Source organism: Pygocentrus nattereri, chromosome 15, assembly GCF_015220715.1.
Source record: "Pygocentrus nattereri isolate fPygNat1 chromosome 15, fPygNat1.pri, whole genome shotgun sequence".
In the NCBI taxonomy this organism is placed as follows: Eukaryota; Metazoa; Chordata; class Actinopteri; order Characiformes; family Serrasalmidae; genus Pygocentrus; species Pygocentrus nattereri.
In genome coordinates, this window is record NC_051225.1 from 24,628,584 (window position 1) to 24,655,242 (window position 26,659).

The following is a 26,659-nucleotide window of genomic DNA, read 5'->3' on the forward strand; positions in this document are numbered from 1 at the left end:
CAAAACTTTTCTAAAAAAATTGAACGTCACCGAAATGTGTAAATAAAAAATTGGGGGGTTATTTAAAAATGGGAAAAACGAGAGGCAATGTGAAGGAATTCTGAAAAATTAAGATTAAAATATTGCTTCATTTGAGCGAGTGAAGCTGAAGTACAGGTATAATAACAGTGTTGATGAGAAGTAAGGGATGTTTCAAGGAATCAAAAGCTGTTATCAATGAAGAGGTGGTCACAGTAATCTATGTGGCTGTAAGTGAAAGCACGATAGAGGGATTTATGACTTAATTTCTCTTATCAAACCCTTATCATATGGTTTGGATAGAAAGCGAAAGTGCATTTCAGAAGCAGTTCACAAAATAATTAATACCATTTCATTTCATTCAAGTTTTTTCTTCTTTTCACTGAAAATTTCCATAATTTGTCAAACTCCAGCAGTGCACTCTGCAAAAACAGCCTTCCACTCACAGCTCAGCTTTAAAGAAAAGCAGCATACACCATACATGTCGTCTTCTGACGTTTCACAGTTCTCCAGCAGATGTCAGGGTTTGTGGCATGTTCTGAAACAGGATAAAAGCTTTCTAGTTACTCTGTTTAACAGTTCTGGATGTCAGACAGATGAGCTACATCAAAATATTTGGCTGCTTGTAGATAAAGTTTGAGACTTGTTTGTAAGACAGTATAACGTCCTTTTCTATATATATATATAATATAAAAATATAAAATAAACTATTTCATCCTTCTTTGTATCCTTTTATTTTGTCTAACCATTTACATTAAAATGTATTAAAATTTATACGGGGCATCAAACAGAGTCTTACCACTTCACATATGTTGTTTTTCATGGCAAAGGCTCATGAGTTTTAGACCAAAATCTCAGTCATAAGTCTTTTCATGATGTAGCTTTTAGGCATTAAACTCTTCAGATGTCCGGTTCCTATCACCACTACTGTAAAGCATTTTATTGTAACTTTCTGTAGAATGGAGCATTTCACACCAACCCACTCAGAATGACACTGTTTACATCTAAACTATTTCATAATGCAGAAAAATCAATGCAATTCCCAAATAAGCATGTCACATATGCTTTGAATTTGTAATACAATAATAAGCATTTATACAATCTATATTCTTCCACTCACCATATAGAACATGTCATTTTTCTCAGCTAATTAAATGTAATTTCTGAAACAGACTTTGAATTTGTAGCCGCACCAACCTTCATTCTGTTGATTTACTTTGGCATCTAAATGGTCCTAAAACATTCCTAAATGTAAAGGCAGTATTTACAGCACTGTTTAAGAAATGGTGGCTACTTTTGCCACTGTTTAAAGAGGTATATAGTATATCAGACATGATAGATTTGCAAGCATTATATATATATATATATATATATATATATATATATATATAAAAGGTATATTTTTTTTATCAGTGACTCTCCATTTATATTTTACTGTTCTTACCAGGTATGAAACATTACAGGCGTGTGTGTGTGTGTGAGTATGGGTGAGTGTGTGAGTGTGAATGTGTGTGTGTGTGCTTGTGTATTTGTGTGTGTGTGTGTGCGTGACTGTGTGTGAGTGTGTGTGCGTGTGTGTAAGTGTATGTGCATGTGTATTTGTGTGTGTGTGTGCGTGTGTGTAAGTGTATGTGCATGTGTATTTGTGTGTGTGTGCGTGACTGTGTGTGAGAGTGTGTGTGTGTGTGTGTGTGTGTGCGCGTGTGTGTAAGTGTATGTGCATGTGTATTTGTGTGTGTGTGTGTGAGTGTGTGTGTGTGTGTGTGCGTGTGTATTTGTGTGTGTGTGTGAGTGTGAGTGTGTGTGCATGAGTATGGGTGTGTGTGTGTGTGTGTGTGTGCGTGTGTGCGTGCGTGACTGTGTGTGAGTGTGAGTGTGTGTGCATGAGTGTGTGTGTGTGTGTGTGTGTGTGCGTGTGTGTGTGCGTGTGCGTGCGTGACTGTGTGTGTGAGTGTGTGTGCATGAGTATGGGTGTGTGCGTGTGTGTAAGTGTATGTGCATGTGTATTTGTGCGTGTGTGCGTGCGTGACTGTGTGTGTGAGTGTGAGTGTGTGTGCATGAGTATGGGTGTGTGTGTGTGTGTGTGTGTAAGTGTATGTGCATGTGTATTTGTGCGTGTGTGTGTGTGCGTGACTGTGTGTGTGAGTGTGAGTGTGTGTGCATGAGTATGGGTGTGTGTGTGTGCGTGTGTGTAAGTGTATGTGCATGTGTATTTGTGCGTGTGTGTGTGTGCGTGACTGTGTGTGTGAGTGTGAGTGTGTGTGCATGAGTATGGGTGTGTGTGTGTGCGTGTGTGTAAGTGTATGTGCATGTGTATTTGTGCGTGTGTGTGTGTGCGTGACTGTGTGTGTGAGTGTGAGTGTGTGTGCATGAGTATGGGTGTGTGTGTGTGCGTGTGTGTAAGTGTATGTGCATGTGTATTTGTGCGTTTGTGTGTGTGCGTGACTGTGTGTGTGAGTGTGTGTGCATGAGTATGGGTGTGTGTGTGTGTGTGTGCACGCGTGAGGTTTCATTTCTGTTGTGTGAGCGGCTTTTTTCTCCCTTGTCTATAATCTATCAGCCTCATACACTCTTTACTGTGTGCCTGTGTGTGGTGGGTGGAGCTGATTATATTGCCTGAACTTTGTCTGTGAATTCGGCACAATAAAAGCCTGAAGGCAGCCAAAAAGAGTGCTGAATGGGTCACTGGTCGCTTGGGTTACTGACACAAGGTGAGTTTCCATCTTTCCATATATATAAACTCCATATTTAGGCTCTAATATATTGAGGTTTCATTGAGAAGGAGTTTCATTTTCATTTCATTCAAGGAGTTCAGTGGTGATCCAGAAGAATCTAATGTGTTATTATGACGTTGCATGGAGATCGTTTTCAAGATTTTCCATTTCTATTTATTTACTCTAACATTGTTTGGTTGTATATCATTTGGAATTTAGCCTTTTTTCCAGAGTTTTTTTTTATAGTGTTTAGGTTTTCCTGAGATAATGCCTTTTATACTGAGTTTTTTCTATCGTTCTGCTAGGCTGTGTCTAAAGGTTGTATAATGTGACTTCAGTCAGTGATTTAATTGTTTTATAATCTGTCAATTGCTTCACAATTTTATGTGACAAAGACCTAGATGTAACGATTGGTGGATAGTTTGCTAAAGCAGAGTGTTTGCTGATAAAGAGGAGACCGGGGTCATTTCCTCAACATTTGAGGGCCCCAAGAGTTGGGAGTCCAACTCTTATTGTGTACATTATATCATGTACACAGAATAATCCAAAATTCATTCATTTTGATTAAGAAAATAAAATGGTAATAAATAAAACTAAAAAGTGTGGACAGTGAAACATCGTCTACAGAAACACACTTCTGCACATTTTACCTCACCTGTAGACCTAAAGCTTTATTACACACTTCTATAAACTAAGAATAGATCAGCCACTTTGTGTGTGACCCATGCAGTTACTAAATAATAAACTTTAGTATGGAATAAGCCTGGAATTTTAAGGGGTTTATAAGCAGTTGCTGTTCATGTGCTGAATGTAATGTACTGGAAAAAATAAAACACACAATGTGGCCTGTGCAAATGTTATGGCACACTACATACTTTCTATTTTTTGTTGTATTAATACATTAAATTGTGCACAAACCTTTGCAGAAAATGTCCTATTTAAGTGTGTTCTCCATAAAGAATACGGTCACTTACGTTCACTTAGAAAATCGACATCGTGTGCACTCTGACCAGGGCTAACATAATATACTGTGTTGTATTGAATGAATGAATGAATGAAGGAATGAATGAATAAATGACATGCTTTAGCTTGAGGGCCCCAAGTAGCAACTTATACTGCTTATAGCTAGAAACAGCCCTGGGATGCGAAACAAGGCGCTACTTAATGTCTCAGAATGGAATAACTTTAAAATTCTGATATATAATATCTGAGATATCAGGTACATTTCAAGATCCGAGCAATTTGGAAATGCTCCACACAAACAGAGTTAACCATAATGATTGAAAGCCATATAGAGCAGCTGACATTGTTCAAACGTCACCAGTCAAGCTTTCATTTAATTAGGGTTTAGCTTGATGTCCTCCTTTTATTATGAACTGAAACCAGTTCAGCGTCCTTTGCTTTTGTTTATATTCCGAAAAAAGGAATGTTACAATCCACCCTACAGAGTTCTGTCAACATCAGAACATAGTGATTAAGGTTTGACAAAATTAGGACAACCCCCCTCTGTGGGACCATCCCTCCAGACAGCCTCGCCCAATCAGCAGAGTGTAGAGGGACGGTTCCAAGAAGCAGCATCGCTGCAGGTTTATCAGGGGCATACAGTCCACTGTGTCACGCGTGGCCACCCTCTGACAGCCAGCTTGAGGAGCGAAACCCCTGGACAACAACGTCAGCCGGGTCTCATGAGCAGACTGTGTTATCTGAGGCTTTTTACTACGTTCAGCTGCACTTCTGGCAGTATTTTTAGTTTAGGATATGTCCTAGATAATATCACCTCGGTGTTGGATGAAATACCTCAGTAATCTCTTCACTGACAGAAGGTAAGAGAGCTTTTCAGTCCACTTATGGAATTTCGAGTTTTTTTATATTTGGTGTTCTTTTTGCTGGTACTAAACTGACCTTTAGTAATAGTAAAACTGACCTATTACACTTTATGACAAATATTTTTTTTATGTAATATTTGATATTCCACCTGGCATTTAGCTCAGTACCCTACCTGACATTCAGTAAAAGCTGAATTCCTTTCTTTTATCCACTTATGCACACCTTAGATGAGTTAAGCCTACAGGTATTCTGCTGTAATTACAATGCAAACGCCTCAGGCTGAAATAATTCATGGTTTACTTTCATTGTTCAACACATTGGCTGAATTCTTTAGAGATAATGCTGGCTTAAACTGTAAATGATTGAAAAGGGAGTGGCGATTCTCCTGCATTTCTCACGCCACCGTCATTCAAAGTCATGTGCTCCATCTTTAAAACTGGATTGCCTCGTTAGCCGTAAAAATATTTCAGAGCGATCCGTTTTGAAAGCGCTTTATATGGCAGCTCTCACATCTTCGATTCTTGGACATGCAGTCCCATCTGAAAGCATTAGAATGGTAAGACCACTTTTGTGTCTGTTGTATGCTGAAGTCATTTGGGTTTGAGATCAAAGGATAAATAGGGGCCCTTGGAGTTATAAGGTTCTATCTGACCATTTTGTCTAAATTCGAGACGACAAAAAACTTGAAAACATGTTGCTGAGAGTCTTCAGGTGATGGGTGATGTCATTTTAAACCCTTATAATAAAAGAAGCTGAACTCACAATTCAAAAAAAGAAAGGGGGGGGGGGGGGGGGGGGTGTTGGCTGGAGCCTATCCCAGCAGTCTTCGGGCGGAAGGCAGAATACACCCTGGACAGGTCGCCAGTCCATCGCAGGGCACAAACCTAAATATGCTCTAGAGAATAAGAGATTACAGTGTTTTTAGTTTTTTTTTTTTTTAATTATATTTTTATTATAGCACTGTTGCCTCACAGCAAGAAGGGTGTGGGTCCAGTTCCCCATCCTTTCTGTGTGGAGTATGTTCTCTCTCTGTCTGTGTGGGTTTCTTTCTACAGTCCAAAGGCATGCAGTCAGACCAATTGGAGATGCTAAATTGCCCCTAGGTGTGAGTGTGTGTGTAGGCAAAGTTATGTGTCCCTGCAATGGACTGGCAACCTGTCCAGGGTGTTTCATGCCTTCCCAATGACCACGGATAGGCTTCCAACCCCAACCCCCAACCCCCCGACCCAGAAGGATAAGCAACTTTTATTAGAATCACTTCACTAACGACTTATTATATTCAGCCTTAAAGGTAATCAAAAAGTTAATATTTGAATTGATGGGGTCTACAGCATAAACATTAGTTTCTTTCATTCATCCATCTTTTCCTTCTTTCTGCCAAAATAAGACATTTTGGCTCATTAGAGTCACATTTCTGATATTAAACAAAACCTCATACTGCCTTTATACTGACCGCCAACAGTTACTTGCTGGGACAGTTTATTACAGTAGGTGGTTGCTGTAAAGCCTGAAGGAAACCTAAACTAATGGCTTCTACCTAACACTGACCACTTGACAGAACCATTATACTTAATCTATCAATCAATTATTTTTAACAAGAAAAAGATTTGTCCTCAAACATAAAATAAAAGCATTAAACTTTTTTGATACATGTAGACACTCTGGTACAACACTAATTTTATGTTTTGAACCAAATTAGGCATATAAAGTGCTTATGTTCCTTGAAAATCATTGCTTCTTTTCATGTTTTGTCAGATAGAACCTTATAACTCCAAGCAGAAAGTGAGTTCTTAGGATTAGATGGTTCTGCATTTCAGGATGTTGTAATTTTCATGTATGACAGACACATGTTCCATGTATCAGTTTTGCTCTTCGGAATCCAAAATATTTAAAGCTCAATAACTCAAAACTGCTTAGAATGCAGATAGAATGATTTTAGAATGCAGATAGCTTTGATTTCCTGACATTTACATCTAGATCTATTTGGAACATGGCACCTGTAGTAGTAGACTGTCCAATTTTAGCTGTACAAGAACAGATAGTCTTACAATAAATTAAAGTACATAACCTTAATATTTGGTAGCATGTCCCTTTTGTGACATTTTCCAGGTTTTTACTAGAGATTCTTTCAGTTACTGTTTGTTTGCATTTCATCTCCTCTTCAGCAGGTGAAATGCTTGCTCAATTAGATTATGGTCTAGTCCTTGCCTTGGCTTGCTCACTTCTGTAACCTTCTGCTTGCTCACTTACTTACTATAATTGAAAAATCAGATAGAGAGCACATTTCTTAAAATATTTTTTTTATAAAATTTTTATTAAAATAGTTAAAATAGAGCTGTAGTGAGGGAAAATTGTGAGTATTAGGAGTAAAACAGAGTTTTAGAGCTGAAAGCTGAGTCTGTGAACTAAACCCTTTAAAACACTGTCCTCATTTTACAGAGACAAACAACGTTTTTATCACGCCATCCTCAAGATGCACACAACCCAGGAGGAGTGCAAACTCTGAGCTACTCATGTCATCCAGCTGCATTATCTGTCTCTGTGCCTGCTGAGGACCACCTTTCTTCCAGAAATACCATGGGCAGCACCCCTAAACGATGGGTCATAAAGCCTCTGATGCCTAAGCTGGAGAAGTCAGACTTGCGGGCGATGTTGAGCCCTGGCAGCGAGCCACATTCTCCAGACAGCAGCTGGAAACTCAGACAGGATGGAGGTTCACCCACATTCAGATGTGATAACATCTCGGTGACTCGCGTTCACTCCTCTGTGACTGTGACAGCCCCAAATGGAGATCGTGCTCGGGACATGGTGCTTCATGCCAGGCAGGTAGCAGTATTTGAGGAAGACAGCACCACTGAAGACTGGCAGCCAAGTGACCCCAGCAGCCCTGGCACTCCCAGTAGCACAGACTCGCATGTGGGTTTCTACTCCTTTGTGGATGACCCAACAAGTCCAGAGGCAGAGAGGAATGAGGCTTATATGGTTTCACCTGAGAGACAAGCCAAACTGTCCACCCTGAAGGAGAAGGACAGTTTCAAGCTGCAGACTTATATAGAGGACCGAAGACCCGAGAAGTTGTTTGAAGAGAGTAATGGAGATTCCTGCTACCAGGTGGAGGATGTCTCGGCAGAGGACCATGAAGAGGAGAACATGGATCGGGTCGAGATCATCCGGAGTCAGGCGCCTAGAAAAAACCCTGTCCTCAAAGAGCAGTGGAGTGCTTTGGAGAACCTGGATCTTATCAACTCTCCTGAGCGTCTAGTTGAGGGATTTAGCCTGTGCTACAGCCCTGCAAGCCCAACAAGATCACAGACTGAAGTAGAGCCTGGCACCATTGATAACCAGCAAATTGATTTTAATGCAGCCCGCAAGCAATTCCAAATGATGGAGCAATTAAAGGAAAATCCCTTCTGCTATAGTCCTCAACAGATGCCACACTTTTCTAAGTTACGAGCACGATCTTTGCCGGCAGAGACTGGTCTGTTTAAAAAGGAAGATGGCGCAAATAAGAACTTTAAGGATGAGTCAAGCCAGAATCAAAGCCTTTGGAAGAAACAAGAGGAGGAAGCAAAGTTGACGGTGATTGTCCATGAGGATCCAGAAGACAGGTTTCAAAGTAACTTGATCGATGACCTAGACTCAGGTGACCGAAGCAAAGTTTTCACAAATTATGGAATTTTGTCTGGTGAAGCCTCCATGCCAGAGATGAGGAGTAGCTCACCAGTGACCAGCATGAGTGAAACACCGATTGAGAGAGAGATCCGAATAGCGAGGGAACGGGAAGAGGACTTGCGGCGATCAAGGGGAATCTTTCATGCTGATACATCAGAGATGGTTGAGATTAAGACCAAACCAATTCTGTCACAGCCATTACCACAGATAAAGCCTATCAAAGCCAAAGAAACAAATAGGGTGAGCTTTCTTATTCAACAAGAGATGGACAAGGTGAATCGGAGCCAAAGACTGTCTGACAGAGGGACTTCAACTGATCTAATTGAGAGGAGGAAAGCATTTGTGTCTCAATCAGATGAGGTACCCAAAAGATCTGTTAGTGTGGAAGACTCATGGATTGTAGAGGTTCCTACCCTTGCAGAACAGAGGGATGTACCTGACTCGCAGGAGATCCTCTCACCTTGCTGCCCCCACCGACACCAAGATGAGACCATGATTCAGAAGGGCCCCACTGTAGAATTTGTAGACAGAACAGTCAGAACAAGCTTTTACTCTAATGAGGGGGCAACTGAGAGACAAGACAGTGTTGCCAAAGTTGCAAATCAGCCATCTTGCATGATGGCATATAAAGCAAAAGAGTCCGGGAGAACAATTTCCCCTATAAATTCTCCGTCCTCTCCAGCAGAACCTGTACGAAGCAGCAGATCCACAGCAGCCAGGAGATCTAATTGGGAGAGCTCAGTCGAGTGGCCCCGATTGCTAAGTGCCTCTGATTTAATCCGTAAGGAAATTGAAGAGGACCTCAGGCGAGAGCAGGAGCTTCAAGAGCTACGAGAAGCCAGTAACCTGTCCCTCATGAGAGACAAAGCCAAGGGCACCTCAGAGCCCACAGCTTTGAAACCCATCACAACCAATAATAACCAAACTTCATTAAACATTTCTCAGGAGAACCTGGTGGAGGTAGAAGCTGTACTACCAAAATATACACAGAGACCCAGTCACAGTTTTTCCTATTCCTGGAGTGAGGAAACTACCCCTACTCGGATTTCAATGGCAGGTAGGACAATTTTATCTGCTCATGTTTAATATACAAGTTATTGATAACTTACTAATAACTACATTTGTGGAAGGTAGTCTCAAGGCACCCTCTAAATACAATTTTTGTCTTGTTTATATATCGCTCTCCAAGCTAAAGCTATTAATTCATATAATTAAAAAAACTTATCCAACCAACAAAACCAAGTTTACCACGTAAATCAAAATGATTCTGGTAATAAACTGGCAAATAAAAGTTCTTAAACATTAGTGGAACAAACAGTGTTTCTTTCCTTTATGTAGGTTTGTATTGAGTTTTATTTAGGCCATTCATATGGTGCATACCCCTTCTTCTGGATGACAACATGAAGTCTTCTAGGCATGGAGTGAATATGATTTACTCTTTTCAATGGCCAGGGCATAGGAAGTTAAAATGTTGTTACGGAGTTAGCTTGTCATTGTTCAGTTGAACCCAGAGTATTGATTAATAAGTTGTAATACAGCTGAAATTATGAACTTTGAAACATGGTAATGCACTCCCATAATACAGTAATAAGTTACATACAGTCCCCCCCACAATAATGGGCACCCCTGGTAAAGATTAATAAAAAAAAGGTTATAAGACGTTCACCTTTTGGTGAATTAGGTTAATCACACACTGAGTCACATTGAAAAAGAGAAAAATCCAACCATGAAATGAATTCACTTGATTTAACAAAATCAGATATGCCACAATTATTGGCACCCCTGCATTTAATATTTTGTACTACCTCTGTTAGCTAAAAAAAAAAACAGCACTTATTCTTCTCCTTTAACATCTTACAGGATGGAGCATGCAGAGCAGTGAATTTAAGATCATTCCTCTTTACAGAATCTCTCCAGATTGTCCAGGGTCCTAGGTCATGTGCTCTCTCCTCTTTAGTTCACCCCTCAGAATTTTTATAGGGTTTAGATCAGGGGACTGAAATGGCCATGGCAGAGGCTTGATTTTGTGTTTAGTAAACCATTTTTGTATTCATCTGGACATATGTTCTGGATCATTGTCTGTATCTGATCATTGAGGCAGAAAGATTTTTATTTAAAATGTCCTGGTATTTCATGATGCCATTTACCCTAATGATGTTTCTAGGGTCTTTGGAGGAAAACAGCCCCACAGTATCACCATAGTTAACAGTGGCTATCAGATTCTTTTCAGTTTAGTAATCCTCCTTTTTATGCTAAATCACCTTTAGTGCTTGTTGCCAAAAATTGAGCTTTTCATCTGACCATAGAATTTGGTTCCAGAAACATTTAACTCCAGGCACTTATGTTTGTGGTTAGATGACAGGAAAGGCTTTTTCCTGGCATGCCTTCCAAATAATCTGTTGGCATGGAGGTGTTGACTGATGGCAGTTTCAGAGACATAGTGACCCCATGATACTGCTTTCATCTTTAACTCTCCAACAGTGATCCTTGGAGATCTTTGTTGCCTCTCTTACCGTCCTCCACACTTTGTATGAGGGCAAAATAAACGTAGGTCCTTGTGCAGGCACGTTTGACACAGTTCCAGTTGATTGGAATTTTATTGAGAATTTTTTATAGCCCTTTTTGCTCATCTTTACCGAGGATGTCAAAAATACCTGACTGTAATTGTAAAAATGAAAAATGATAAGTGTCCCAATATTACTTTTGAGCACCGTAGTTAGTTCCAAAGGCTTTGAAATATTTAAAGCCTGAAATGATTTGTAACAAACTTTGAAGTATTACCATCTATGAAGGAAGTAAAATAATGCATTATTGAATTTCAAAAGGCCATTATCAGTTTGGCAGAATGGCAAATTCATAGCACTATCAGTGACTGAGACAGACTGGCCAATGTGGAATGTATCTATAAAACCTCAAGTGAGGACTACAGTAACCAGTCATTTGATGTTATATAACAGCATACCTTCTTTTTTGGCTTACATATATTTTTCATTCTAAAGGTGCCAAATTCAGACTATATCTTAGCAGACCTCCATCCTTCCTATCTTTCTATTGTTATAATTCAAAACTTTAGTATATGAGATAAACTGCTTTGCTAGAGTGCTTGTAGGATTCTGTCCCCTTACCTATAAACGTAGGATCTTTCTGTCTCAAACTGATTTACTGAACAGGTAACTGATTAACTTTTGTGTTACTTGTTTCTGGATGTCAGCCTTCAAGGATGAGTTGAAATAGCATACCTAATTAGCCTCTGAACTTTGAGCATGACAAGCATGTTGAAAGAGTAATAATACAGTGTTGAAGAGCAGTTAATTATTTATTTCAAGGATATAAACTTGCAGTTACAAGAACCTTCTGCAATCAAGAAATCTTCTATTGCCTTGTTAGATAAGCAGCCTGTAATACATGTAGATTAGTTAATTTCATTTCACTTTCATTTTTTCTCTACAGGCCCCAGTTCCAGACTTCCTTCTGTGTCCATTATGGCAGCCCAACCTTGGAGCAGCCCAAAACCTGCATCCCCAGCAATTCCAAGGGCAATTCCCTCTGTCCTTGCTAGCCCTCGCCCTGAGGCCTCTTCCACCCCTTCAAGCACCTCTCACAAAGGCCTGACTGAGACACTGCTGGAGGACTTTGAAGAAAGACGGATCCGACAGAAGCTTGAGGAGAGCTCTGTGAGTGAGCTACTTTGGCCAAATTTTGAACGTCATTGCACCTTCATTAGAGGTGCCTTTACTGGCAGTAGCATCTCAGCTAATTGAATTGATGTGTCATGTGGACAACTCTCATCCAACTTGACCTGAAAAACATTCACAGCTCAATATATTGAGCTAATAAAATAATTAAGGGCTACAAGGAAAATTGTTGCTGTCATTACATCTATTGGAAACATGCTTACTCATATCTTACAGTATTTATATATACTGAAGGTGGGAGAAACTTTTTTTTTTAATCGCTTTGGGGTGGTTTTTGGGGGCAGACTTTTTAATTTAATTTTTCCTGTTAACTGGTGAATATAGAAGGATGGCAGATCATTACTGCAGCTGTGTAACTGTGGTGACTGTCTTAAGACCACCACACACACATACACATTATTTAAGCTGTTTATCCTTCTGGATTGCTGGGGTTGCTGGAGCCTATTCCAGCGGTCACTGGATGGAACGCAGAAAACAGTACATCGCACTAGTCAGATGACTCTTATCACTACAGGATAAATCATAATGTGACAAATAAGACTGTAAACTGTATACGCCAGAATACTAGGTAGCTCTGAAGCCAGCCTTGAAGAAGAAGACTCAAAGGGAATTTGGAAGGGTACAAAGAAAATGCTCACATATTGAAGGTGCTCTAAGGAGTAGGATTCAAAAGCTTGAGAAAAGAGAATATCAATTGAGCTCTCTATTGGCTCTCTATTGAGCTCAAAAGCCTTTATTTTAGCATGACTATGGACACAAAACCACTTATTTTCCTTGAAGAAGGCTCACACTGAAAGATGTTGAGAGAGTTTGTATGCTACAAAAAAGGCTTTCTTAAGGTGCATAAGTCACAATTGAAGATACCACAAAGCATGTATATGTTCATTTAGCGTTTGCCAGTGCTACCAAGCATTATTATGGCTTCACTTTCTAGCAATGAGGTAGGCTGCTATCCAAGTACTCTCCAAATACTTCTTTGTATAGCGGTGGCATTTGGCCAAAGCGAGCAAAACTCCTGTGTCTCTTTTGTCCAAGGACACTGTGACATTACAGACCTGTAAACACTTGGCATTCGGTTTGTACTCATTTGGTGCTCAAGAATAGTCGAGTCCTGTTTTCTTTGTAATAAGTCGGAATAACAATGCCAACTTCAGCCTTGTCTAGCTAGCTAGTTACCTGTTGATGCAGTTGACTAGTATTACATACATATCCTCATCCAAAAGCTCATCCAAAGCTTTACTTTACACAATTCTCTGAGTGATAAAGGTTCATCTGCTAATTGGCTGTTTAAAGTCGGCTATTCAGAAACTTTTTAGGACCCATTAAGGAACATCGCTAATTCTTTCGCATCTAATACATGTATCTTTGAAAATGTTTCTTGTTGTTAATTATTTTGGCAGCACCTCGTTTTTCCGCACAGTATTAAAACCTGCTGGTGCAGGTCACTGGATCAACGGATTCTGCCATGTTTTCTTGGCCGAGCAAAAGGAGAAGGGAGTGTGCTAATGTGGTTTAGTGTAGGGAAAATGACGGACAGGAGGTCAGTGTAAACACAGACAAGCCCTTTGCTTCGCCCTGCCATTTTCCAAACAGGATTTCTAAGGCACATAATACACTTGTGCTGATGTCGTTGCTAAAACGTTTTTACATTCTATTTTCTAGGTTATTTGTACTATTAATCAAAGAAATAACTTGTTCATGGTTATTCATATTTTCTCAAGAATTTGCAAGGGGTCGGTTTTTGAGAATATCTATGAAGACTTATTTGATCTGTCATCTGTTGTTCTGACTTTGCTAACTTTGGATTGTTTTTGTCTTGCTCTCTAGTATGCTGGGATACAGCCTATTGATGCCATCAACAATGAGGTAAGACCTGTGCTTTTGCCCTGCTAACACATAAACCTTTGGATCTCTAGAGCTGCTTTGCCTTCATCCTGATTTATGATCGCTGTTTTTCTGCAGGTTGTGGAAGCAACTCGTGTAACACGTCACAAAAGCACAAAGGCTCTACGCTGGGAGGCGGGCGAGTATGCCAATGAAGGGAAGAACTGAGTCTGCGCATGCTGTGAGAGTGGAAATACTCAATGATAATGCTAATGCCAACACGTCAACTCTCCCAACTTGAATAACTGGACAGGATGGATTTCAATGCCACGGAGGCGACACCATACGATGACACTCAATTAGGTGAAAGAGAGGTGAAACGGACTCTGAAGGCCATCAGAAGATACAGAGAAATGGGAATGTGCATCAGAATAAATGAACGATGGCCAGCGTTTTTATGGTTTGAGTGTTGGACAAAAGTGTGGGGAGTACTTTCACTGCTTATAGCACAGTGTATTCCTTTGGCAAGCTTTGGCTTCTAAATGTTTTGGCGCTCTCTCAAACACACAACTGCTCATTTGCTGTGTCTTTGTCTAAGAGGTATAAAATATTCCAGTTTGAAGAGGTTGTGTTAACAAAGCTTTGGCAAGTCCTTGCCAAACCTCATCAAAAAGAAGCCTACAATGCCCATAATACTTGTAATCATAACAGAATTGCTCAATAATAATGTTTTCTACAGTTGCCTTGTTAAAGTCTGTTCCAGGCAGGGTGGAGTTTCTCAAAACAGCATGTCTTTTATTTCGAAATAATGTTGAGTTCATTTTTATAAGAGGTAAAAGCTCACAGTAAATCACCTTTTATTCTTGTAAATTTGCCTGGTGATTCAAAGCAATGTGTTTCTAACATGCAACAGCGATCCCAGCACGCACTTAAAAAGCAGCATTGAGTAAGCACTTGCAATGCACTGATTATCCTCACCTTTAGATATTATTTTAAGAAGGAACTGCACACAGTTCAAATTAAGAAGATTCTTAGTATCATTTTAAAAGGTGGACATGAATCTATTGAAGGATGCAGGAACTGCAAACAATTTTTCCAATTATGTGCCGTCCAACAGCACCTTGGTAGGTTATGGAAAGCTTGTTGAAGAAAAGAGGTTGTCATTGAATTCAGCTGGGATTGTACAAAGTCAGAACAAGCACCCATATCCCTTCAGCCAGTGCTGTACTGGTAATTAAGAAACTGCAGTTATGGTGAGGGGCACATGCACTTCCCCGAATGACCACTAGCAGGAGTCCTTTTTGAATGCAGTGGAGCTCATTCCTCTTTCACTGATATTAATTCAGTGCAAAGCAGTGGTGGAACAGTTTGCACAGCATAGAACAATGTAACAAGCAGTCGAGAAAGTGTATATGATAAAAATGTTATTAAAGTTAAACAGTTTGCTACAGGCTATATTTGTACTCTTACACAAAAAAATAAGAAATAAATTGCATAATCTACATCAAAACTTACTTGTACCCAAATGTGACATTTCTATTTTTGGTTAAAGGTTGATCAGTTGGAATGGAGCATAATAAAGTTTCTAACCCATGTTGTCTGGCTCGACTGGTTTTAAAGGGACCCCATCCTGAATTTTTCTTGGATTTTATCTTTTCCCTTGAGGTCCACTTACATTTGTGTGGTTTTATGTACTGAATCATTCACTATTACATGACCACTTTCCAACCCTTTTTTGTTGCTTAGAATTAGATTACTTATTATTATCACTTAGAATAATTTTAGAATTTCATAGGCTTCTTTTGTAATTGACAGTTTTGAAACTGACATATCGCTGCTGTTAGAACAAAGCCTTGTATCTCCAAAATGGTAACTTTACAGTAGGAAAAAAACCTACACTACTTTTAATGTAAGTCAATGGAACCAGACTTTTTTCCAAGTAATTCTGGGCCATTTCTTTTGGTCCATTCCTCATGATATCTACACACATTGTAAAGGGCAACAGCCGTTTTCAAATCATGTAAAAAACTGCAAAATGACAAAAAGGTAGATGCGAGGTTTTGTTCCAACAGCAGCGATATATATCAATGACCTCTTTTTTGATTAGTTGTCCTGGATGGCGCTTAATCCAAAAATCAGTCTGGGATGAAACACTCCTTAGAACTTCCATGTGAAGTGGTGGAGCTATGGGTGGAGCTAAACTGCTGTAGGCTAAATAGGCAGATGTATTTATGCACGGTGTTTGTGACATCACAGTGGCAGTGAAATCAAAACAGTCTGTTTTGGCAGCTTTGTTTCCATATATGAACTGTACAGACTGCGGAGTGGATTATGCATTTTGAAACTTTAAGTTTTGTTTACATACCACATCAAACGCTTGTTTATAAAGAAGTAAGGAAAATTCAGCTTTCCATGATGTAGGCCTTTTAAGACTCAATTATAAGATTAGGCCTAAGGAACCCTTTGTTTCTAGGCTTTTTGCCTACACATGGGCATCATTTACTGGTAATTGCGAGTTATAATGCTGGCTGCTGTCCAATATAGACTGAATTTCGCATGCACTGCAGATGCAGAGGGTATTCCCTTTCAATTTCACTTCACTACCACAACTTCCCTTTTTCCAGATCAGGTCCTGGTATCTCTGTAGAATTAGTGTCAGACAGGGGGGTTTCCTTTATAGCTGGGTAGCTTTGGCATTTGTCTATTGTCACGTTGATGTCCAATGAGACAGTTGAGTGAAAGAAGCAGAGAGAGCTGCGGGTATGTATAGTCTCATTACATTCTTAAACCTCAGCTGCTTTTATACTGAATAGAAATACTTGGCATCTTTAAACTAAATATTATATCTAGTAGAGGTGTAAATATACAACTTCACAAGGATTTGATATAAGATTTTTTAAACTACAGCACAATGCATCATAAAGTGATTCAGTCCAATTTGATTGTTGTGATATGATTTAGAATTATAATGAAAACACAGATGTAACTTGTGGATCTGTTCATGTAGTTGAAGAATATTAGATGACAAGAAGTCTAGGCTGGACAACTGGGCAGACTGCTAATATACTAACAGTAGTAATACTCAGTCAGGGGCTACTGACTAACCGCAACATACAAACTTCAAATGCTTCAATCTTTTCATGTTGAAGTAGAGCGGACCAAAGTAAACCTTGCGCACATACTGAACGTATACTACTGTTAGCTTGGCCCTAACATTCACACAACTGGAATTCCATCAGAAGTGATTAGCATTATTTTAGCAATTTTGTTTTCAAGCTACGTATAAAGTAAAAACTTCTAAATTTAAATACATTTAATATTGTTGATGCATTTTGGAATCTCGGAAAGGCTATGATATTTAAAATTGTCTAAAAAATTGGTAGATTCATCAATTATTGATATCATTAATAGTGTCATCCTTATTTACAATTGGTTTTTAACATTTCAAAATCAATGTGAGTTTCAAAAACAGCCCATTTTGATTTCATTTTAGACTGAAGTTGTGCATCATATTGTGTTTTTTTTGTATTGCATTGTTCTGTGTTCATCTCTGTTCCTTTTTCTCTGGGTATCAACCGTGACCTTTGTTTCCAGCAGTATCTGAGCTCAGGACAAGCTTTCTCTCTAACCTATTGGTAACTAGCAAAGATACTTCCTATAGATAGACAAAGCACTTCTTGTAATTCACTCTGGATATGAGTGTCTGCTAAATGCTGTAAATCTGTAAATGTAAAAATGCATCAGTAGTCTGTAGTCTGCTATACTCTATGGCTAACATGAAAGGGCTTTTTTAAAAAATCATCTCTATCACACTGTCATACATAAAAACATCCAGAACCTGATATGTTTTGTCCTGTGTACAATTTTCTCCCAATCATCACTGGATCTTCTGAATTACGAGGTCATTAAAGAGGCATAATCCTAATATTGCTACATGCAAGTTAATGTTGCTACACAACAATTTAACATCACTAAGCTACACAAAAGTAAGTCAGGTGTTCTGATAAACTGTGCCATAGAAATGTCCTACTGTAATACCTCACTACATAAAACCTCTAAGTAGGATTTTCATAGCTTAAATCATGAAAAAAGACTACCAGCATTAAAACTATAAAGCTGAAATCAGCTTCTTATTTGCCAGCATCTTGTTTGGATTTCCCCATTCCACTTTAAATAGCGCAGCAGTTATTATTATAATAACACAGGCACTGGAATGCAACTACTGCAACATTTAAGCTAGAATGGGAAAATTCTAACAAGAGACTCGTCCATGTCCTTATCAGAAAATGTTGCTAGTGTTAAAAGAATAATAAAGGATATTTTTAAGCCTAAATCAGCTTATCAGGAGGTAAATAGTAATATTAAGCTGAGTCTGTACTGAATTAACATTAAAAACACACTAAATGTTTATAACACTGAGAGCTACTACTACGCCGTACTAATGATATTTACATGCTCAGTAGAACTGCTCAGTGGTGGACGTAGTGCTTTGTGGTTTGTCAGCCTTCTTCAATGGTGGCCAGTAGAGTATTAAAAGAGGAAAGAAACCACTTTCAGTCTGGTTGGTAGCCTGAGTACAGGTCAGCCACACTGGCAAAGCATGCTGGTTTGAGTGTTTTTTTAAGAAGGCTGCCAGTCAATTGATGTCAATTCAGTGCGCACTAGCTTACATGTAACAATATTCAAATTTCGACTCTTTAATGACCTTGTGATTCAGAGTCCCGTGATATTTGAAAGAAAAATGTTCATAGGACAAAACATATCAGCTTTGGAATATTTTTGATTATGATGAACGATGAACTCCATCGTTTTAGACGTGGGGTTCTTTATATGGGCATAAGAGCATGGAGCCTTCTACAGAATGAAGACACAACGTCAGTGGTCTTTTGTGATATCATGAGAACCATCACATTTACAGAGACCCACCTATTCAGACTAAAGCGCTTTAGCTCCTCCCATTCATAATGAAGTTCTAAGCAGTGTTTCAGCTTTTAGAATGCAGTGTGAAATAGTGCAGCCAATCAGAATAGACCTCAATTACCTTGGTCTTAAAGGCATAGCAACAAAAATAGCCTGTTTAACTATAACCCATTAAATGGCCAAAGCCCACTGACAGGCCCAAAGTTTTCATACTTCTATAAGCTAAGAATATCTCAGCTAGTTTGCATTTTAGACCCTGTAGTTACTGAATAATAATAAAATAATAATATTTAAGAAATAATAATAATAATAAAAAGTGAAACTGGAAAACGGACATGTGAAAAAAATTGTGGTAATTTTTGGCACATAAAACCAGACTAATATTATAAGTGGACCTTGTAGGATATGGGCCTGTAATATTCCAAAATGTATACAATTACACCCCACAATGCTTTTTCAAGTATCTACCAAGTAAAACAATTGTATTGAGGTAAATCACTAGGCCTGTAAGAAATGCTGATCATTATACTGTATACAGTACTAGAACTACATATACAGATATCATGTGTGGGTGGTCTGTATGATTTTTTTCTATGTTACAGCTCTTTGTAAAATGTATTTAAGGTAAAGTACACTGCTACACAGCTCAACTTCCTGGATCATATGAGGGAGAGACTTTTGACTTTAGTGGAGCCGGTGGTGATCATCCATAAACTTGGAACCTCCTTTTTTGAGATGTCCCTCACACTGACCGTGTACAATCACTCACTGGAAATGGCAGATGGACATGCTGACCAGGCCCAAGCAGCATCCTCACGCTTCTTCCTTATCCACTCCATAATCTCTGCCGTAGCAGCCATGCTGTCCATCATCCCGCTGGGCTGCGTGGTGGACCGAAGGGGGCCTAAGGTGTTTCTGGTGGGCTCTCAGCTGGGCTCAATCTTGGGCATGTGTTTCCTGCTTGTTTTCCTGTTCTGCAGGTTACCCGTGGAGTTTCTTTTCCTGGGCTCTATGGTATATGGCCTCAGCGGGGGTGCTCCGGCCTACTGGGCTGGTGTGGTGGCTTTAGCGGCCCTCAGCTCCAAACAGAGACACCGCACTCTGAAGATCAATGTCGTGGATCTCTGTTATGGGATTGCAGGTAAGGCTGAGCGATATGGCAAATATAACATGATTTGTCAAGCCATTTTCATGATACACAAAATGAATCTGTTTTGTATCAAACTGCAGTTTTATAGTTGTCACCTATAAAAGGGCTCATAAGAAATTGTTGTGTAATCATTAGTTTCAGAATATACTCCAAACATGGAAACTTGCAATGTCCCGAAAAACCTACGCATTTACATATAATTGCCTTTTCAGCTGACTGGCCGGAGCAAAACAGACACAACATGTTGCGCAGCGTCCAAAAATGTGAAAAAATTTGTTTTTGATGACGATCTGAACACATTGCTGCTGGCGTATGTTGCCGAAGCACCAGATTCCCTGAGCATCACAGGACACCACTTAGCGCTTGGTGCATTTAATGTAACTATAAAATTAACAGTAAGTAACATGTGGCTTCAACTTTACACTGGGAAAAACTTCAAAATAGGAAAAAACTTCAAAATAAGCAAACAAATGCTAGCATCTGTTTTCACCTCAGCAACAGTTTATGAAGAGTTAGTTAGCTGATACCCAGCAAGATAAAATCACTGACTGTTTTATTTCATTAGATATACACAAGTACAGTAGAAATGGAAATTTTTTCATTAAATTTTTTTTTTAACAGAGCAGATCACTGAAGATCCAGTTTACATCTCAGATTTTCAGTAGACAAAAATTTTGAGTCTATTTTGAGTCAATCTTTGACTGGAAAGAAGACAGTTACAGCCTCATATTACACGCACCTTTAGAATGTAGCTTATGAAATATGAAAGTTATGAAGAATATGACGAAGTGTGTTTTGGAACACTGGTGGTCCAAAGGAGTTAAAAAGGTTAAATGAACTAGGATTAGGACTAGGACTAGCTTTTTTTTCAATAATGTTGTTGATATATAATTTGATGGAACTGTGAATGATTTAGAAAAGCACCATCTTTGTGCCGCAGGTGGCACAGCAGGAGGTTCTCACACCTCTGCTTTCAGCTCTTGTTGCTCACGAGTCACATTTCACACACAGAGAGCAGAGTTCTGGGGAAAATTTACAAATATTTTATGAAATATTAAAAATATTTCCATTACTGTCCAGTGATTTTCAATTATCCCATCAGAATGACCAATTCTGCAGAAAAGGTTAATGATTTAATATAAAACGGCATAATGGCTTCACATCAGTAAGCTACTTGTTACTATGCAGGTACTATACTTTGGCTGTTGATGCTTACACTCTTTGTAATTGGTCTAAATCTGTCTTTTTTACTGGTGATGCCCATTTATCACAATTGTAGTAACATATCTATTACTCACTGTTAATTGCAGGGGTGCTGGGTGGTTTTGCATCTGGGTATGTGTACCGGATAGGTCAAAGAGGAGTAGTCCTGCTTGGGATGGCCATTTCCCTCAGTGGGCTCGCGCTCCTGTACTCCACCTTTCTCCTGTCCAGCTCAGGCCAAAACAACGATGAGAATGAACCGCTGCTGTCTCGAGCAGGGAGAATGGAAAGAACGGACAAAGCGTCAGTTGTTCTGGTGACGTTGGCCATGGTGCTGTTCATGCTGGGCATGATCGGAGCAGAGAACGTTCTGACACTCTATGTGCTGAAGCCTCCTCTGAGCTGGGACTCAGTATGGGCGGGATACGGCAGGGCAGCCACTGATGCCATGTACTTGACCAGCTTCTTGGGGGTTCTGGCACTCTCTGGGGTGCTGGGGGACATGGCCCTTTCTCTGCTTGGGATTGTCTCCAACTGCACCGGAATGGCTATCATGGCATTTACAATGGAGAGCTGGGTCTACTTTATGGGTAAGTGAGGGAAGTTCATGGGTTGTATCTCTGAAACATAAACTTTTATGTTAAAACCCTACTGAACCTGGCAATTACCAGATAAGTTGAACCAGGTATTTTTAAGAAGGGAAACCAGTAAGTTGTGTTGAAAACCGGCCCTATGGGATGGGAATGGAACCCTGCTATAAAGAAATAGTTCGGCAAAAAAATCTAATATACTCAAGTTTCCATTTCCCCAGATGTAGTCGAACAGCCAAGACATATCTGGAGTCCAAATTTGGCTTCTTTAGTTTAGGCATTGAAGACGTGAGGCTGACAAACACTAGAACGCAATTGTACTCAGCATCCGAGTGAATTGAACCAAACTAAAGAACAAATCTTGAAGGGGAACTTCAGCCATTTTTCAAAGTTTCTAAACAATGAAATGTTTAAGATGTAAACAAAGTCATTTAGAGTGGGTTGTTGTGAAATGCTCCATTCTAGAGAAGCTTACTATGTCAGAATTGTACAGTGGTGGTGACAGGAACCAGACGTATGAAAAGTTTAATGCCTCTAAAATCTCCCGCAAAACCATTTTACAAGGAATGGTTATGACTACACTACTTGATGCATGAGATATTATAGTTATGTGATAAAGCTTTGGGCTAAAACATCTTGTTAATGCATTTATTTGAATGCGCTCATTGTGGAGGGATACATACAGGGCGTTTTTGAGGGAAAATAGTCTCCCTCAAAAATGTATGTTTTCAGATTTTCCACTATTTTTATCATCATTCACATTACTTATTAAATCTCAGAAAACAGGTGTATGTTCACTGGTGGTTTTGGATAGTAAACCCCTGGTTTCCATCACCACCACTGTAAAGAAATCTATAACTTTCTCTACAACACACCATTTCACATCAAACCACTCTGAATGACGTTGTTTGTATTGTAATGATGGAATTATGTGGAATTCCCCTTTAAGATGAATCTCAAATTGATAAGCATACAATTCAAGGTATTCAAGCAATTTTCAAAGGTTAGCTTTTCAAAACTTCTATTCGTCCATTCATAATAGAATGTTCACACGATGTAAAGGGCAGCTGGCATTTTTGAATGGTTTTGAAAATCAATAAAAATTAAAGAACAAAAAGGAGTTATGGAGTTTTTTTTTTCTTCAAGGAAGTGCTGCTTTGCTCATTCATTGCTCAGGGCCCAGCTGCAATCCTGGCCAAATGACAAATGACTATGTACTATAATTAAAGGGGGGTTTTCCCATCCTCCTTTAAGCTCTTTCACAACCACATTTCAGATCTTATGAAATAAATGGAAACAGTAGCTGTGTTGAAATCAAAGCCGGTGCATTGCAGTGCTTTTCTAACCTTTTGTATGAACATGTTTCTTAACCAACAGCTCGAGGAATAATGATGTTTTCCTGTGTTCCCATGCCGACGCTGCGAGCGATGCTTTCCAAGGTTCTGGATGCACGGCAATACGGTAACTGAGACATGAAGCAAGAGGCAGGATAGTTATGACAAGTGGAAAAATCCCCACACAATGACTATAATTAGATGAAATAACTTCTAGGATTGTGTAACATGCGAAGAGCTACAAATAATGGCAAGCATATTTATTTCACATGATCCAAAATGGTAATTATTTCTGTTTGTATATTATTAAGTGCTTCATGGATGAAAAGTAAGGTATAACACAGTAGATATTAGATATTATACAAAGCTACATGCCTCCAGAAAGCTAACTTTACAAGAGAAGACAAAAACCTACTTAAGTTTCAATGTAAGTCATTTAAACCATTTCTATTAGTCCATTTGTCATGAAATGTGTACACAATGTAAAGGGCAGATCCTGTGTTCACATGATGTAGAAAAATAAAAAGACAGGAAAAAAGAACAGTGATGATATATAAAATACAAATAATACAAAAACGATATCTAGAGAAAAGCACGACTGAAAGAATTTTGGTAATTGCTCACGACAAATTTCTTCTGGGCAAGAATTTCATTCCTCAGAATCAGAAAAGAAACGAGGCTGCCTCACATTAACCACATTATAGAAAGGTCTATTAAGTCCTGTAAGAGAAAGCTATAAAACTCTTCTATCAACAGATGAGAAGCAGAATCTGTGAGGACGCTGTGCTGTTTGTATTTTCAGGCCGTATATTTGGGCGGCTGCAGTTGTTGCTGGCTGTGACTGAGCTCCTCTCTATAGTGTTCTTCACCTCAATCTACCCGCTCACTCTGGACTCATACAGCGGCCTCTGCTTCCTCCTGTCCTGCGCCATCAGCTACCTCAGTGTCATACCAATCCTGTAAGTGTCCCTCCCACCCACTTTTGACGGGAATAGTTCTCTCAGCATGGGTCTGAATCTGAGACTGAGACTGCAGAGTAACTGATAAGCCTGCTTTCACCATCCAGTCCTAAAGCTGCAGTTACAGTGGTTTCGGTCTGGCACTCCTGCCAGAGAATAAACTATGAGTCAACAACCTCAGATGAGCTCCAGTGAATGACGGTCAATAATGCTGATGGGAAGCAGTAATAAAAGGAGCGAAGCGGTTGATGATAACAGCCAGATAGATAGATTGATAGATAGATTCAACTTTATTGTCATTACTCAGTACAAGTACATGGCAACGAAATGCAGTTAGCATCTACCAGAAGTGCAAATAGTAGCAATAGTGCAAAGAGACTGTGCAATAAATAGACATAGTGCAACAAATTACAGTATATAGAATAAATTACTATTATAGATATGCAACAATAGATTATAGGTGTGTAGATATATACATGAACATGTTGGAGATGTACAATGTATTGAATAAATGTTGCGATGTGTTATTTACATGGCAGTAGAGTGGTAGTGTTATCAGTGAGGTGTGTAGTTCAGCAGAGTGATTGTGGAGGGAAAGAAGCTGGACCTGAGCCGACATGTTCTGGCCCGGATGCTCTTGTATCTCCTCCCGGATGGAAGTAGGTCGAACAGTTTGTGGTTGGGGTGGGAGGGGTCCTTAATGATGCTGTGTGCTCTGCGCACACAGCGCTGGTGGTGAATATCTTTGATGGCAGGGAGCTGCATGCCTGTGATGCGCTGAGCAGTCCTTACTACCCTCTGCAGGGATTTCCTCTCCGCCACAGTGGTGCTACTGTACCACACGGTCACACAGTTGGTCAGTATGCTCTCAATGGTGCATCGGTAAAAATTTGTGAGGATCTGAGGAGACAGACGGTCTTGTTTTAGTCTCCTAAGGAAGTAAAGACGCTGCTGTGCCTTCTTGATGAGATGGGAGGTGTTGAAGGACCATGAAAGGTCAGCAGAGATGAGGTTTCCCAGGAACCTAAAGCTGGAGTCACTGGGCTCAACTGCGCGCTGTGCATTAATAGCTACCAAAAGCACAGAATACATATACATACATGTATTTACAGTGTTAACACTAACTGCACAAATAAATACCTTTAATGTCCTGAAATCAACACAACCTGAAATCAAAACTCACATCACACAATCATATAACATTATATAAAAGACAAAATTCTTGTTTTCTCAGAATCTTTAAGCGAAATGTGACTTTTGCCCAATTCTAATAAAACGTCTTCAGACTTTGTCATTATGCACTAGCAGGTGGGGAACAATTATATTAACCAATAGTTTCCCACTCACACCACGCCACCTATCAAGTGAAATGTTCTGTTAGCCCTGATACTATGTTTCACCTGAAAATATGTCACAGTAGGGTGGGAAAACTTCTTCAAGTGGCCTCTAGAACAGCTTCAACACCCTTCAGCACAAATCCTACAAGTCTCTGGAACTGCACTGGATTAATGGAACACCATTATCATGATGGTGGAGAACGCCGTATAACACATTGGTCCAAAACCTCCCATAAGGTCTTCCACTTAATGATTTGCTTTCATACTGTTTACACATGAACCATTTTTGGTGCACGCCATACATGCACTCGCCCACTTTTGGAGAACATGGTTAATGATGACACATCTGACCAGATCGCTTTTATGTGGAAGGACTGTTTTTGCTGAGAGAGTCTGATCACGTCCAGCAATGGTACAGTCAGTCACCTGAGGAACAGCTGCTCTTTTGATATTTCTTACACATCACACTAATGCACAACCATCACACTCACTCTATATTTCCACAGATCTAAATGCAGATTACACTTACCCCCTTAAAATCTCAAGTTTATTATATTCTATGGCTTACTATTCAGTAACTACAGGGATTTCGGTGCAAACTGCATGAGTTAAGTTACAGAAGTTATAGAAGAAACTGGGCCCACCCTGGGGCCTTTGCTATTGAAGGGGTTAAGTCACTGTTCCTACTGAAACTCAGTAAGAACTAGTGACTGAATCTCCTGCCACCTGGGTTCCAACCATCGTTCAATGTCTTGGATCGTCTTGACATCTCTTGAAATCTTAAATCAAAACTGAGGTGAGGTGAGCCTTATACATGCCACACATCATGGTAGGATAATGTTAATGATAATGTTAACATCCTGACTCAAATTTCCACTCACAACCATGCTAATTTAGTCATAATCAAAAGAAACTGCAGCCCTTACACCACCTTACCACTATCAGATCAACTGCAATACACTAAGTCTTCTCATTCTGGTTCTGTATCCTTTACTAACAACTGCAATGTGCTTCATTTTCAGGTACCTGAAGTTCAGGCAGAGAGCGGAAGAGTATCCAGCCATATGAGAGTGGACTGAAGTGGATCTGACATTATAAAAGCCACAAATGCCACAAATAGGGGTGTAAAAATTCATCCCTGTATTGTGCCACAACAATCTGAACTGCATCTATTTTGAAATGATAGAATTAATTAAAATCAATTAATATAATATTTGACAGGGTATACACTCATTTTTTTGGGTCAAGCTCAAGCTCTCAAGCACAGATTGTGTTTTTTTATATTCCACTTCTGGGCACATAGAACCTCCAGTCATATTTGTATATTTAGTGTACTTTTAAAAATAATACAAAAAATGATTTGGGCAAAATATCTAATTGTGATTTTTTGACCAATATTATGATTCCAATTATTTT

General features: G+C 39.4%; 2 protein-coding genes across 4 annotated transcripts; both read left to right on the forward strand.

The window, feature by feature from the left end:
* The first annotated feature begins 2,584 nt into the window (after nt 1-2,584).
* Nucleotides 2,585-15,343, forward strand: LOC108437274 (mitotic spindle positioning). Of its 3 annotated transcripts, none has more exons than XM_037545474.1 (5): nt 2,585-2,729; nt 6,999-9,288; nt 11,682-11,905; nt 13,754-13,792; nt 13,889-15,343. In XM_037545474.1, the coding sequence occupies exons 2-5, from the start codon at nt 7,137-7,139 to the stop codon at nt 13,976-13,978; spliced, it is 2,505 nt and encodes an 834-aa protein (XP_037401371.1). In that variant the 5' UTR covers nt 2,585-2,729; nt 6,999-7,136; the 3' UTR covers nt 13,979-15,343. The 3 variants fall into 3 exon arrangements, with proteins under 3 accessions (XP_037401371.1, XP_037401370.1, XP_017569756.2); XM_037545473.1 differs by lacking the exon at nt 2,585-2,729 and adding an exon at nt 3,611-4,555; XM_017714267.2 differs by lacking the exon at nt 2,585-2,729 and adding an exon at nt 4,669-5,115.
* A 2,012-nt stretch (nt 15,344-17,355) lies between these two features.
* LOC108437275 (thymic stromal cotransporter homolog) lies at nt 17,356-26,454 on the forward strand. Its single transcript, XM_017714270.2, has 6 exons — nt 17,356-17,385; nt 19,295-19,811; nt 21,131-21,613; nt 22,991-23,074; nt 23,750-23,906; nt 26,266-26,454. Exons 2-6 carry the CDS (start codon nt 19,334-19,336, stop codon nt 26,309-26,311), a joined length of 1,248 nt encoding a protein of 415 aa, XP_017569759.1. The 5' UTR covers nt 17,356-17,385; nt 19,295-19,333; the 3' UTR covers nt 26,312-26,454.
* Nucleotides 26,455-26,659: the final 205 nt, after the last annotated feature.

Coding starts and splice junctions, on each gene's coding strand:
- LOC108437275 (XM_017714270.2), top strand. CDS start 19,334: ATGAGGGAGAGACTTTTGACTTTAGTGGAGCCGGTGGTGATCATCCAT. Junction 19,812..21,130: donor TCTCTGTTATGGGATTGCAG/GTAAGGCTGAGC, acceptor TGTTAATTGCAG/GGGTGCTGGGTGGTTTTGCA. Junction 21,614..22,990: donor GAGCTGGGTCTACTTTATGG/GTAAGTGAGGGA, acceptor CTTAACCAACAG/CTCGAGGAATAATGATGTTT.
- LOC108437274 (XM_017714267.2), top strand. CDS start 4,918: ATGATTGAAAAGGGAGTGGCGATTCTCCTGCATTTCTCACGCCACCGT. Junction 11,906..13,753: donor AGAAGCTTGAGGAGAGCTCT/GTGAGTGAGCTA, acceptor CTTGCTCTCTAG/TATGCTGGGATACAGCCTAT. Junction 13,793..13,888: donor TTGATGCCATCAACAATGAG/GTAAGACCTGTG, acceptor GTTTTTCTGCAG/GTTGTGGAAGCAACTCGTGT.